The 15,329-nt window shown below is 44.4% G+C and overlaps 2 protein-coding genes across 2 annotated transcripts in view; both read left to right on the top strand.

The window, feature by feature from the left end:
* The window catches only part of Snx30 (sorting nexin family member 30), a 104,495-nt gene that overhangs the window by 78,846 nt on the left and 10,320 nt on the right, over positions 1-15,329 (top strand). The window contains 3 exon segments of the mRNA XM_038333160.2: positions 5,100-5,295; positions 6,534-6,733; positions 11,217-11,303. Of these exon segments, the coding sequence (XP_038189088.1) occupies positions 5,100-5,295; positions 6,534-6,733; positions 11,217-11,303 (483 nt within the window).
* LOC119816472 (60S ribosomal protein L7-like 1) lies at positions 2,551-3,604 on the top strand. Its single transcript, XM_038333161.1, is given in 2 exon segments — positions 2,551-2,902; positions 2,905-3,604. Coding segments are annotated over 2 exon segments (738 nt in total). The 5' UTR covers positions 2,551-2,553; the 3' UTR covers positions 3,294-3,604.

The following is a 15,329-nucleotide window of genomic DNA, read 5'->3' as shown; positions in this document are numbered from 1 at the left end:
GTACTGAGGTCTAAGTACTGCCCGTTTCACACTGTTAAAATTACAGAGGCATGTGTGCAGATGGCAACTGCTAAAACTTAAGGCTTCTGGAGGCGTCTGTTTTCCACTCATGGAAACTATCTGGCCAAGTCCTCTAAGCTCTTGTTTTTAACTTCCATGGATGGCAGCCCATACAACAGCTTTCCCTACAGACTGAACATGTTTGATGTAAGCATTTTTCAGTGTACTAATACTTGGGTGTGGTTCTTCAAGTTTCTTGTCAGTTCTCAGGGTGCAGGTCCTTTGTCCAGAATGTAGTGTGGGAGGGTTGTGACTTTGATTCCTGTTCCTTAGGAATCTGTGTGAGGAATGAGTGGGAAATTGTGTCTTGGAGAGAGATGAACTAAGATTTCTGGGCTAACCAGTGTGACAAAGATTTTTTAAGATTTATAATATGGTCCTTCAATGTCTCCATCGAAATCCTGACCCTTGTGAGTGAGTGCAGGAGAGCAGCCCTTAAACAGTTCTGCCTGCACTTGGTGCACACTTTTAATCCCGGCACTTGGGAGGTAGAAGCAGAAGGACTGGGACAGGGCCATCCTCCGTTAAGTAGTGAATTGAAGGCCAGCCTGGGCTACCTGAGCCCCTTTCTGAAGAAACAGAGAAGAAAGCCAGAACCAAAACAAACTGCAAGCCCATTTTAGTGTCACTTGCCGAAATAAACACACCAAATAACCTGTTTGTTTTAGTTTTTCTGGAGTTTTTTTGGTTATTGTTGTTTGTTTGTTTGTTTTTTTTCTAAGACCGGGTTTCTCTGTGTACCTTTGAAGCCTGTCCTGGAACTCGCTCTGTAGACCAGGCTGGCCTCAAACTCACAGAAGTCCTCCTGCCTCTGCCTCCCGAGTGCTGGGATTAAAGGCGTGCGCTACCACACCCAGAAACCTATCTTTTCTTTTAAAAGATGAACTATGATAAACTATATATGGTGTTGACCATTTCTGAGTGGCCGCCGGGTTGCTGTGCGACCACTCTCCGGAACTCTTTTAGGACTCTCCAGTCTTACAAATCTGAAGCTCTGCTCCTGAGACAAGAACTCCATTTCTCTCCACGTGACTCTTGTGTGAAGAGTTGTCAGCAAACACCTGTTCCTCCCCAGACAGGATACCCATGACTCCAGTGTCAGAATTTCCCCAAAGCCAAGCTCCACAAACCAGTGGGTTCGCTGAGTTTTGTTTACAGAGCCTGGGGAAGGAGTTACATACAGGAGAAAGTATGACTGAAACCGCCACACAACACGACAGTCTCACTCAGTGAATTTTCCTGTAGCTGCATAGATAAGCACTCCCATCTGTTAGCCTGACTCTGACCACAGAGGAGACTTACATACAGCTGAGAGGGAGGTCGAGGAAGGAGCGACTGGGGTCTCAGCTAAGGGTTTAATGATCTTCCTTCTATGATTAGCAACAGGCCTGACCTGTGAGTCCCTGGGTGTCACGGCTGTCAGTTAAGCTGGGAAGGCAGTGTCTTATAGCGGGGAGTGTGTCTAAGTCCATAGATGAGCCACTTATATGCAGCATTTGCAGAGACAATCCTCTTGGTGATGACATGCCCTTATCCCAAACTAGACATGTGGCCAAGACAGAGCCTGTGGTGCTGGGAGAGTGTGAAGAAGCTCCGTGGGCTGTGTTTGGGTTTGGGTTGTGCCTTCATCTGTAGTGGAAGGGGTGCATCAGTTGGATAGGTACCACTAATAATTTCATCCACTTGGTAGTTGACTTACCTGGGGCACATGACTTAACATTTTGTTTGAAGTGGAGAGCATTAAGTTTAATGAGCCGCTTGAGTCTAGTCTCCAAAACTCGTCCCCGTGGAAGGAACTCTAAGAACTCAGCAACAGTGAGGCTTCCGTGACAGTCGTGAGAAGGCGTGATGCCTTTGGGAATGTCAGGACGTCAGGATAGAAGATGGAAGCTTTAGAATATTCTCCCAATTGCCTGACTTGGAAGGAAAAATGAGATGGAGAGGCGCTAGAGGAATTACTGTTCTCAGGTGGGCATGGGCAGTCTTGTCATTCACCAGTTATGGATTCTTTACAGGTCAGGTCGTGAGAAAGCCATAGCCTTGCTCTAAATCCTCCCCATGAACTGGGGGTGAATGTTCTGTTTGTGTAGTGGTGTGGATGAGCAACAGACACCAGCACCTTCTGTAAACCCATTTCTGAAAGTGATGCAGGACAGCCTAAAGATACATTTCAGTAATGGGAACAGGCTTGTTCCCCGATGGGCTATTTACACTTCCAGATTGTTACTGTTTTGAGATGGGGTCTATGGTGGTTTGAATAAGAGTGGCCCACATTGGTTCCTGTATTTGAATGCTTAGTCATCAGAGAGTGAGAAGGATCAGGAGGTGTGGCCTTGTTAGGGAAGATGTGTCACTGGAGGTGGGCTTGAGATTTCAAAAGCCCACACCAGGTCCAGTGTCTGTCAGTCTGTTTGAGCCGCCCTGCCCAATAAATCAGGATTTCATCAAGATGTCTCTCCTCGGCGCATGCGCAGTAGCTATAGAGCCGGAAAGATGGCGGAGGAAGGAGAAAGAAAAAAGATCCCTTTGGTTCCAGAAAATCTTCTGAAAAAGAGGAAGGCTTATCAGGCCCTCAAAGCCACCCAGGCAAAGCAGGCACTTTTGGCAAAGAGGGAGGGAAAGTCAAAACAATTCAGGTTTAAGCGACTGGAATCATTCCTGCATGATTCCTGGCGGCAAAAGCGTGACATGGTGCGAGTCCGGCGACTGGAGGTGAAGCCTTGTGCGCTGGAAGTGCCTGATAAGCGCTCCCTGGGCTTCGTCCTGCGCATCGAAAGGATACAAGGAGTGAGTTCATTGGTACAGAACACCATAGCAAGACTTCGCCTGAAGAAACTGTTCAGTGTGTCTTCATCAATGTCACCCCTCAGACTGTAAGAAAGCTGCGCACAGTGGAGCCTTATGTGACCTGGGGGTTTCCAAATCTGAAGTCTGTCCGGGAACTCACCTTGAAACGTGGACAAGAGAAGATTAACAGTAAGACCGTCCCTCTGACCGACAACACCATGATTGAGGAGCACCTGGGGAGATTTGGTGTCATTTGCCTGGAAGACCTCATCCATGAAATTGCCTTCCCGGGGAAACATTTCCGGGAGATCTCTTCATTCTTGTGCCCATTCCACCTCTCTGTGGCCCGTCATGCTACCAAGAACAGAGTGGGGTTCCTCAAGGAGATGGGCTCTCCTGGCTATCGGGGTGACCACATCAATCAGCTCATCCGCCAGCTGAACTAAACTGGGACCAGGATTTCCAGAAGACAATGCATTGAAGTGTGCATTTGTTATTTAAAATTATCAATGTCTTCAAAGAAGATTATTTTCTGCCTTCAAAACCTGGAAGGAAGTGGTCGGCAGCATTGGAAACCTCAGCACAACCCAGTTTCATGGAAAAGGATGTTCTCCACAGTGGCTGCCCCTGCCTCTGAAATCAACGCAGGCCATGGAGGAAAGAGTTGCCCTACTTTGTCCTGCCTGATATCTTGGTGTTTAATGTTGGGTGGACAAATAATCCAGCCATCCCTCCCACCTCTTCCAGTTCTCGGAAGGCCGTGGTCCAGACCCAGGGCCATACTTGAGTCTGGAAGAAGAAAGTCTTGGTTCTTAAAAAAAAAAAAAAAAAAAGATTTCTCTCCTCTCTTGCCCTTCCCTTCCCTCCCCTCCCCTTTTCTCCCCTCCCTCTCTGCCAGTGGATCAGGATGTAGCTCTCAGCTACTTTTCCAGCAGCATGCCTGCCACCATGTTTCCTGCTATGATGACAATGGACTAATCCTCAGAAATTGTAAGCAGGCTCCAAATAAATGCTTTCTTTTATAAGAGTTGCCTTAGTCATGATGTCTCTTCGCAGCAATGGAGCAGTGCCCATAATAGGGTCTCATCCATGCTAGCTCGAACTCCTCATCCTCTTCCCTTCGCCTCCCAAGTGCTGGAATGATGGGCATGCACCTCCAGCTCAGATCTAAGAGCTTTTTGTTGTTTGCTTGGTTGGTTTGGGGGACAGGGCCTTACTATATAGACTATCCAACTGCCTCTGCCTCCTGAGTAATGGGACCGCAGATATGCCACTGTGCTGCACAGTGTATCTTTTTAAAAATACAATATTTGGGTACAAGAGGTTTAAAAGCCCGACCCATTTCCCACTTTTGCTGACTCACAGAGTTTAAAGTTTGTTTACAATGACACCTCAGCTGAGTTTTCCAGCAGCGCTTCTGTTGTTTCTTCTTCCCTCCACCTTCCTTATGTGGCTCTAGTTGAGTCTGAGTGTGTAAATGGAATAAATCTTTGGGCATTTAATTTTGTGCTAAGACAGCATGGGGCATTTTTACCAGAGATTTTACAAAAGTTGTGTTAGAAAGAGTGTTGCATTTAAAAACAGGATGTAGTGAAGACAGGGTGTAGATTTGACTAGAGGAACTAGGGCTCCACCATGTTGACAGGCAATCTGGACATGAACATATGGATGGATGTGAGTCTGGGGTCTGTTGTAGAGTGCTGTTCCCCCAAGCTGCCATCGTATCAGAGCAGCTGTGACTTTTTGCAAGAGAGTCTCAAGAGTGGGGCCTGGTGACTATTGATGTCCATCATAGGAGGCCGGGCACTTCATTGGCTCTTCACTTCATCCCGCCCACGCCCTATTTCACTTCACAGCCTGCTGGTCTTGGCAGATGCTGCTGTGTTGTATAGACTCTAGAAGTTTAGCTGAGGAAGGCTATCCATATTTGTGGCTAGGGGTATGTCATCGTCCATGCTGGGATAAGACACCACAAGATAGTTAGAATCCCTCACCTGTACTCTGTATGTAAGCTCAGTTAAGTGCCTGACTCCTCATTTTGAACTTTGGACTTGTACTTTGGTTTGCCCTATAAGAGTAGATAGATGTTTATCTGGCCTCCCAATGGAAAGAGTTCCCACAGGGGAGCTATCATGTGCATGCAGCCCTAACAGCCCTGCTTTCTAGTACTTCATTTCCAATGAGACACTGGCTTCAGGAGCTGTTTCCTTAGCCCTGGCCACGTGACCAAGATGGTACCTTGTCATCTGCAGGACCTGAATGCCTACAAGAAGCAGGGGATGGCATTGCTGACCAGAGTGGGTGAGTCAGTCAAGCATGTCACGGGAGGTTATAAGCTGAGGAGTCGGCCTCTGGAGTTTGCAGCCATCGGTGACTACTTAGACACTTTTGCACTCAAACTGGGAACCATTGATCGGATAGCCCAGCGGATCATCAAAGAAGAAATAGGTGAGCCCTTTGTTGAGATCAGTGGTGCCCAGGGTGGTGGGCATGGTGTTCATGCATACTGGGCTGAAGCAACCTGCAGAAATGCCGCAGTGGCAGAACCAGGCCTTGTTCTGCTTAAAAACCAAACACAAAGATGGAGGAGCTGGTTGTGACTAGAATGTAGTTTTGCGTTCAGTCCTTTGTCCTGCACTCAGCATGGTGCTTTCCCATGCTCTCCATCCACAGAAATAAACTTAGCAGAGAGGTGGTGTGGGCATCCATGTTTGCCAAGGTTATGACCCAGTAAACTTTTGAACTTGGTATCTACTCCTTCACCATGCCCTGCTTCACTTCACACCCTCTTCTGAGCCTAAGTCCGTCTGTCCTTATCACCACCACTGCCTGTCTACCCTTCTCCTGTCGTGGTCACCTGATTAGCCACATCCCAGTAACAGTGGGGCAGTTTGTCCCCTCACACAGATATAGGCCAGACATGCCCAGACATGAACATATCACGCAGGCCTTTTAAAACACGTCAGTTACTGTCATTTCCTAATAGTTAAACACAGCAACCACATTTTGTCAAAAATGGCAAGAATCCTGGTGACAAAGGAAGGGCCAGATTTACCCTGTAGGGGTGAAAAATAATTTTTTTCTTCTTCCCTGGAACCACTGATAGGACTGCTGGGTGAAAGACTGTGTCTGCCTATATAAGACCACATCTCTTGCAGCAGAGTGTGTTCCCCATAATCCTGTTGTTTCTCCATTGTGACTGATTTTTTTTCTTTTAAAAAGATCCCACTGCTGGGTACTAAAGACATGACTCAGATTAAGAGAGCGCTTGTTGCTCTTGCAGAGGACCTGGATTCAGGTCTAGCACCTGTGACTCACAACCACCTGCAACTCCAGTTCCTGGGGATCCGAGGCCCTCTGAGTCTTTATGAAAGTCTCCCCACATTGCTTTGTAAGATGCTGCACTTGCAGCATGGGAAGAGGTGATTATTTTCAAAGTTCCCTGGGTTTACTCTTAGCCACTTTCCCATATAAGGCATTTTGGTTCCTGTTAACAAGAATCCTAGATGTTTGGATGTTAGTAATTTGCGATAGCTTCGAGAAATTGAAAACATTGTTAGGAATGTATTACATTAAAGGAAGGCATGCCCAGGAAAGAGAACAGCCAAGGCTGTGCACCCAGTCCCTAACTCAGTCATACACTGAGAGTTCCCCAGCCAGATTCCACGTGGCTTCTCTTCCTATAGAGTACCTCGTAGAGCTGAGGGAATATGGGCCTGTGTATTCCACGTGGAGCGCCTTGGAAGGTGACCTGTCGGAGCCCCTGGAAGGTGTGTCTGCCTGCATCGGGAACTGCTCCACGGCCTTGGAAGAGCTGACCGACGATGTAACAGAGGAGTTCCTACCAGTGCTCAGGGAATACATTCTGTACTCAGACTCCATGAAGGTAAACGGCTTGCTTCTGTGCAGCGTCAAGTGCATGTGGTATCTGTCCATCTCTGTAGTCCGGAAGACTGACACCACAGACGCATAAATAGAATGTGTGGTAAACAGAGGGTGGGAATTAAGTGGAAGAAAAGATCAGAAGAAATTTTCGATCAGTGATCTCCTACTGAGGAATGAGATGCTATGAGAGAAGGAGTTAAATAACTTTGGGAATTAAAAACATGCTTTGTTGGGGCTGAAGAGATGGCTCAGTGGTTAAGAGCACTGGCTTCTCTTCCAAAGGATCCAGGTTCAATTCCCAGCACCCACATGACTTCTTAGAATTGTTTGTAGATCCAGTCCCAGGAATCCACTTCTAGTCTCCTCAGGCAGCAGGCACTTGTGTGGTGCACAGGCAAAGTATCCATACACATAAAATTAGTTAATTAAAAAAACATGTTTTGTTAAATAAAATTTGTAAAGTTGGAAAATGTGGTTGAGGAAATCTTAAAAAGCAAGACCAGAAAGTTGGAAAGTAAAATTCAACTGCAAATATGCCAAAACTGGGACAGAAGGTGAACAAGTGAGCGGCTCAGCATCCTTGGGGGGAACTCCTGGCTGAGGGAACAGGGGATAGCCGAGGGAAGGAAATTAAGAAAGAGATAATACAAGAAAACCTCCCAAACCTGAAGATACAAATCTTTTGATTAAAAAGAATGTGTACCTCAGATATCTATGCTCCTACAGTCAAGTAAAAATATATCATTATTACAACTGTGAAAAACTAAAGCCAAGGACTGGGTATCTCGGTGGTGGAACTCGACTAGCATGCTTGAGAACCTAGGTTCAACTCAGCACTGGGGGAGAATTGTGGACAGTCACTGGGCTGGGAGATGGCTGGGTGTGGGGAGTTGGGTAAGAGCACTTGCTGAAAGGCTGGATAAGCCAGGTGTGGCTCTAGGCATCTGTAACCCCAGTGCTGGGTGGTGATAGGGGACGGCAGAAACAGGAGCATTACTGGGACTTGCCAGATGGTTGTTAGTCTAAGTGCAAAAAAACCTATAAACTCCAAATTCTATGAGAGACCTTATCTGAGGAGAATAACGTGGAGCCTGATAGAGGGAGACCCCAGTGTGCATGGACATAGGTATGTGATGTGACACATGTACACAGATGTTAAATATATATACATATCCAGTAGTGCTCAAATTGTCTCACACAATTTTTATAGTCCTCCCTCCAAAACCCATCAGAATCTGTGTATATTCATTGAAAGGTTTAAATATTTTAAAATTTCTTTCCATCTTTTTCCTCACAATTCTCTTGTTGAAAGTGAAAACTGAACTGAATCCTCAGCCTTCTCTCCATCTGAGCAGAAAACCAGTGAAGTCCCAGATTGTTAGGACCACTTAAAACCCTGCTGAAGTGCTCTCCATCTGAAAACGGCATCCACGAGAAGCTCAGTCTAACTGACTTCACGCTGACCTGCAGATTCTCAGTCCTTCCCATACTTGCCCCTGTTTTACTTTTCCTTGGTGACACTTCATGCTGCGTCCACTACTGCGTACTTGTTTGTTGTTCGTCTCTTCTCTGGCATGGAAGCTCCATGAAGGCAAAACTGCTTTGTTTTGTTCTCTGCCCCTAGATGGATGGATCATGATGCTGAGAGGCAGAAGTGGGGGAGAAAGCTAGTGTTGCCTAGAGAGGCTCAGGTGGCTTGTGTGTGTTCTTTGGAGGCAGGGTACTGCTCTGTAGATGGAGCTTCTTGACTTTCATTCCCATATGAACCCTCTCTAATAGCCATAAGCTGCTTTGACCAGCCATATCCCAGAGACTGTGTTTGGAGTAGGGAGCCGTCCGTAATATGGACGGCACTCTGTAGAGGGCTCCCCTTAGCAGATGCTCAACTTCAGCATGGCTGGGTTGTTGGGCTGTGGAACCCTAAACAGAAGATGATGGACACCAAGTCACTGCCGTCCTGTTACCCAGCAGTGTGACCTCAGACAGGCTCTGCACTATCGCCATGCCCAGTCTCCTCATTTAGACAGCAGGCTCTATGTCCTTTGCCTCCACCCTTTTGCCAGGAACCTTTTATGCTATCCCGTGATTCTGGGATGCAAGCCCAGATCCCCCCTCTCTCGCTGAGTCTGCTCCTGAAGAGAGCATCCCATTTGCTCCAAGGGAGGTTGGGTGGCAGAGGCGTAGACAGAGAACAACCCAGTCTTACTGGATCTGAGCTTCTCTTGCCCTCTTTGTGGAATGGATGAGTAGTTTGTTGCCCTCTAGACTATGGTAGCCATCTGGGGTGGATTAATCTTCTCTCACTTCCCTCCTCTCAAGGGTCTTGGCCTCCTCAACAAGAAACATAATAAAAATAGGGAGAGAAAACCACACACTGGGTTGGCAGTCCAAGGCGTTTTCTCAGGAACATTGATTCTCAGATGCTGGTCACACCAACAGTACATGTCTGTGCAACTTGAATCCTTGAAATGCTAGACTGAAAATGCCTGCTTTTTCCAGTAAGATGTGCAGCGTTCTGTAAAGGGGAGTATGCACACACGCTGGATGAAACGCCATCGCTCCCACAGACAGTATCATATGCTTAGTTCTCCTGGGCGGAGAGGATGATTTTCAGTGTTCCTGGTACCAGACAGGTAGATGCAGACTGCAGCCTAGGCTTTGTGAAATCAGAAATCCTAGGTTCTTGTTACCTTCCTTTGTTTTGTTTTATAGATTTAGCCTGTTCAGTGTGGTGGCCACTGTCATATATAATTATTTACTTAACTTTAAATTTAAAGAAAGAAATAAAACTTCAGGGCTGGAGAAATGACTCAATGCTGCTTTTACAGAGGACACAAATTATAGTTCCACCACCCACATCCAGTGGTCCCTAACTCACACATCTGACACCTCTGCTCTTGGTAGGAACCTGCTCTCTCTCTCTCCCTCTCCCTCTCTCTCTCCCTCTCCCTCTCCCTCTCCCTCTCCCCCTCTCTCTCTCTCTCTCTCACTCTCTCTCATACACACACACACAAACACACTCGAACACAAATCCGTTTCTTCAGTCACATGAGCCACATGTCAAGTACTCGATAGGCAGATGTTAAAGAACATTCCCATCACAACAGAAGGCTCCATTGGAGACATTCGTGTGTGGGGGGAATGAACATCAGAGCCCTTAGGAGAAAGATGACCGGCCCCTGTGGAAGACGAATGATTGCAGAGTACATATTCTTCAAAGTAAATTCTCCAGTAGAAGACTTAGGGCTTCCAATGTGGATGTTTCCCTTTAGAAAATGGGCTGTAGAGAACCTTCAGGCATTTAGTTACTCAGAGCTTTGGACACATCCCCAGGGGTACCAAATGCCTAACGCTTAGTCCAGAAATGGGTTCTTGCTGCCCTGACTCCATGCTGTGATGGAGGGTCCCTGTGTAGAGTCTGTGATTAGAAATTGTCTTGGCAACTTATTGCTTCTGAGTCAGTGGGTAAAAAGGCTCTTGCCAGTTTTTAATGTGCCAGAAGAAGGTTAAGGGGAAGAACTGAGATGTGCTTTTTTTTTCCTACAAGCTCTTGTGTCTGGCACTGTAGGGCTAAGATTGGAGGAAGGGAAGTGAGCTGGGGCAGAGTCTCAAGGTGTTACTCACTGTCCGGTACTACTTGTTGGTGTGGACTGAAGAACGAACATACCCTTGCCTCTGTTCCTCCCAGGTTGACTGTCACTGAGCCCACTTGCTGCTCATCCAGGGACTCAGAACTCTTGTGCATCCCACCTTTTGTACATCAGGACCTTTTCCAGTTGAACCCTCAGAGGAGAACTGAGGCTCTGCATCCTGTACCTGATTCAAAATAGAGAATAAACAAGTGGCTAATTGAACAGTGGACAGAGCAGTCCACCAGGGATCAGCCCAACAGACTAAGGTGTCAATAAATCTTCTATAATTATTCTATAGTGGAGTGACAGCAGCTGATTAGTGTGTTTCTGAAAATTGCTGAGAACAGATTTAAGTACTTTCACCACAAAAAAAAATGAGCATGAGGTAATGTTTATTAATTAGCTCAGCTTAGCCACATCATAATATGCATGTATTTTGGAGCAATTCATATACAATAAATGAAAATGTATGATTTTTGTCAATTATATAAATTAATAATTACAATTAAGAACTATTTTGACTCTTCTTTCTCCACTGAACCCAGAGAGCCCTGCATTTAAGCCTAGAGCTCAGCGTCTGCCAACGTTCTCTGTACACAGAGGCTGAGGCCTCTGGGCAGTGTGGCGATGGGTGCACATGTCTCCCACTTGCTCTTCCCAAAATCTGTTGCTGTCAACATCTGGTGTTCTTCCCTGGAGAGCCCCATCTCCAGGATTGGTTCTCCATCCTTCCCTCCTCCTTTCCTCAGAAACTGGTGTTATGTGCAGCTTTTGGAGCATAATCCCTGTCCTGGGTTGGGAGTTGGAGAGCCCTTTGCAGACTGTTAACATGTTTCTCTCTGCCTTCCACAGAATGTATTGAAGAAGAGGGACCAAGTTCAGGCTGAGTACGAAGCCAAACTGGAAGCTGTGGCTCTGAGAAAGGAAGATCGTCCCAAGGTCAGGCCAGCCCCCAACACAGGCTGGGCTGAAAGCTGCAGGCTCCCACTGACACTGTTGCTCGTCCTTAGATTTAGAATAGGATCTTGCCACTACCAATATGTTGTTCTCTTTGTTTGTTTTGTTTAGAATTTATAGTTGTATTCATAGAAGGGGTGGGAATTATTAGAAATAATAATAGTAGGGACCAATGTTCAGGCAGATAATTTAACATCGAAACTAGTCATCTATCCACCCCTCCCTGGAACAGATTTGGAGATTTTGAAACCCAGACTTCAGAGATAACATTCCTTGACTTTGTGTGTGTCTTTAAAAAAAATGTTTCACATGATACTGTGCTACTAAGCAGTCCCAAAGAGGAGGCAGTATTCTTATCCCATTCCGTGGGCAAGGAAGTAAGTCACAGAACAGTTCTGTGAATTGCTTAGCATGTCAGATGCAGATGTACAGAAACATTTCTGTACCCAGTATGCCATCATAGCAAGCACAGGTGCATGTCTAGTGTGTTGATTAATGTGTCACTAGCCAGCTCCCAAATAATGACATGGAAATTTCTTATAATTATGAAAGTAAGGCCTATAGCTTAGGCTTGATCCTAACTAGCTCTAACCTAACCCATTTATATTAATCTACATTATCCCTCTTCCATCTTGACCCTCCTGTTTCCTCTCAGTATCTCCTGTGTGCCAAGATTTCTCCTCCTCTTCCTTTCTCTCCCCAGAAACCCTCCTATACTGCCTGCCTAGCTATTGGCCATTCAGCTTTTTATTACACCAATCACAGCAATGCATCTTCACACAGTGTAAAATTTCCCACATTTCCCCCTTTTGTATAAATAAAAAGGAAAGGTTGCAACTCTAACACAGTCAAACTGTATACACTAAGAACAATTATTAGGTAAGAATTATATTCATAAGGCTGGAAGGATGGCTCAGCAGTTAAGAGCACTAACTGTGCTCCCAGAGGTCCTGAGTTGAATTCCCAGCAACCACATGATGGCTCACAGCCATAATGAGATCTGGTGCCCTCTTCTCGCCTATAGGAATACATGCAGACAGAACACTGTATATGTAATAAATAATTAAATCTTTTAAAAAATGCAACATGTCTTTAAAATAAAAGAATTATATCCACAATGTCCAGTTCATTTGTATTTGGCAAATTTGGATAGGGTACTGTATATCTATTCAGTCTTAGTGAGTCTAAAATTTTATACCTATACCACTTTCTATCATAACTTGTATTATGATCCTAAAAATATCTTTTTAGACCTTAAAATATAGTTTTGATTGTTGGAGGAGGCCACTCATTTGTTTCCTGGCCGCTCAGACCCAAAATAATTACACAAAACTGTATTAATTAAAACACTGCTTGGCCAATCACTTAAGCATATTGCTGGCTAGGTCTAATATCTTAAATTGGCCCATTTCTGTTATTTTATATTTTACCGCGAGGCTCATGGTTTACTGGCGAGGTTCTGGCTTGTCTGTCCCCTGCTCCATGACTTCTCCCTGGCTGCGCCTGCTCTCTTCTCTATCTGCTTGGAATTCCCGCCTGCCTTGCCCTCTTCTGCACTATAATAGGCCCAAAGCAGCTTTATTATTCATTAACCAATAAAAGCAACACATATAAAGAAGGACTTCCCATATCATTTGATAAACAACTTAAGCTTTTATGTTTTCAGCCTTTAAAAACGGTATATCTATGATGTAAGGTTTTTTCTGAATTTGGTAACAAGGAAAACTGTAAAACTATAAATATCTAGTCTTCAACCCCATCAAAGACCAAAGAAGGATAAAATATTACCTGAGTAAACAGAAAGTGTAGAGTGAACAACTTCTAAAATTATAGAAACAGCAGAGAACTTTGGCTTGGTCACCCAAGGTTCCTCTGCAGTGTTGGGGCATCTGTTTTCAGCCTACAGGCCTAGAGTATCTGACAGACTTTTCTGTGAAGCAGGAGTTTTGAAGGACTGCCCTACCTTGTCTTGGTTAAGTTTTGTTTGTTACTCATTTTCTTTTGTTCCCTGCTTGTCCAGTCTGGACAGCATACTGTCAGCAGTTGAGGCAAGGGTAGTTTTTTGCCCAAATGACTAGCTTTTACACATTGAAATCAAACTCTATATGGAGGTTCTTAGATGCCCATTATCCTTTTTTGAAGTAGATTGGTGCTGCCAGGAGCAGACATGCCTCACTGTCATGAAAAGCCTTATGTTATTAAAGCATTTTAAATGCCATATTCTGTAGATCTTTGAAGTGCTCTTTTAAACTATCTATCTTTTTAAAATATACCTCTGACCTTGACAACACAACTAGCATAATTAAAAGTTTGATTGTTATAGATGACTAAGTACTAACCTGTCTTTATTATCCTAAATTAGCTTTCAAGGACTAAAACTTTACATTGTATCTTTAAGTAAGCTGCATAAGTATAATACCTTAAACAAGAGTAGAAACATAAATTCAGTATAATAAGAATAATCTTAATTTGTATCAAAATACAAAAATCCATATCAATATAAGATATTTGAGAGTAGTGGTTGTTCAAAAGTAGATTCAACAAGCCATCATTTCTATACTATATCCACCCTTTTCCCTTCAGAAAGACATCCCTGAATCTAATCTTCCTGTAGCTTTTTTTCTGACCATTACCAATAACAACTTGTAACCAGCCCCCCCAAATGATGTCAAACATCCATAAACCACCAAATGACCAAAACTCACCCACCCTTCCTCTTGGGAATGTGAGTGTTATGCTCTGCTTCCTTGTCTGGGGGCAAAGGCATCTTTAGGGGACCCTGAGAGAATTAGGATGATGGCCAAGTCCTGGAAGAGCTAGCTGTGTGGTGGGAAAGTATAGAGCTCATCTGAAGAATCTGAAGTCATTCTGAGAGACTAGATCACGTGGGCTTCTTGTCTTTCTTGGTATCTGGTCCTGTTTTTCTGAAAACACAAACTTCTAATGTAAGTGAAGATTGCGCTTACATTTCACAGCCACCCAGACCCAAATAATCACACAGAAACTGTATTAATTATATAGAAACACTATTTGGCTGATAGCTTAGGCATATTTCTAAGCAGCTTTTAAATCTTAAATTAACCAATGTCTATCAATCTATGCATTACCACGAGGGTGTGGCCTACCTATAAGGTTCCAGCATCTTTCTCCTTCAACAGCTACATGGCGTCTTTTTGACTCCACCTGCTCTATATATCTCTGTTCGGATTTCCTGCCTGACCTTAGTCTGCCTTGCCGTAGGCCAAAGCAGCTTCTTTATTAACCAAGAGTAATAAAAACATAGTCACGATATACAAAGGGGAATCCCACATCATTTTAAAGATAACATGTATGTATATTAACACAAGTATGGAATATACAGTGTGCACAAGACAATTAAAGATGACTTTTTTGTTTTATGTTTTAGCAGGAAAAGGGCTTCTGTTAACTTTATAAGTTTGTTTAGACTGTAGAACCAAACCTCTATTCATGTCATATGAAAGGATGGCATGTAATAAGAAGTCATGAGGACTCTGTAGCCGGCAAGATTTATCAGTCTCCTCCAGTCTCAGAGCTGTTCCCACAGTAGAGAGATCAGCATATGTCACCTGTCCTGTAGTCTTTCTTGGTTTCTTTCTTCATGTCTGTAGCTATGAATTATAGGAGGTCTCCCCAATCATATTTGATCTTCATTAATTTTAAAGAGAGCCATAACTTTTTGTTTCCTGTTAAAACAAATCTATAACCTCCTCCCCCCCAAACCCCCACAACCTAACACATGTCCTGACTTCCATTCTGAAGCTAAGACTTCCCTAAAGTACACAGGCTGGTTTAATTCAGCCGCCCCTCATAATCCAGTGTCTCCGCTGCCATTTGCTCATCAATACTTAAAAAAATCTAAAGTCAACTAAACATGCCAGATCCAGAGGCCCCGTGTGTTTCCCATCTCTATGTGTCTTTTTTCTTCTATATTACTCTCTCTTTAAAGACTTTACCATTTTTAAACTTTTTTTCCTGTGACTATCTATA

This window comes from Arvicola amphibius, chromosome 6 (assembly GCF_903992535.2).
Source record: "Arvicola amphibius chromosome 6, mArvAmp1.2, whole genome shotgun sequence".
In the NCBI taxonomy this organism is placed as follows: domain Eukaryota; kingdom Metazoa; phylum Chordata; class Mammalia; order Rodentia; family Cricetidae; genus Arvicola; species Arvicola amphibius.
The sequence above is the reverse complement of the archived record's forward strand: the minus strand, read 5'-3'. Positions and strand labels throughout refer to the sequence as shown.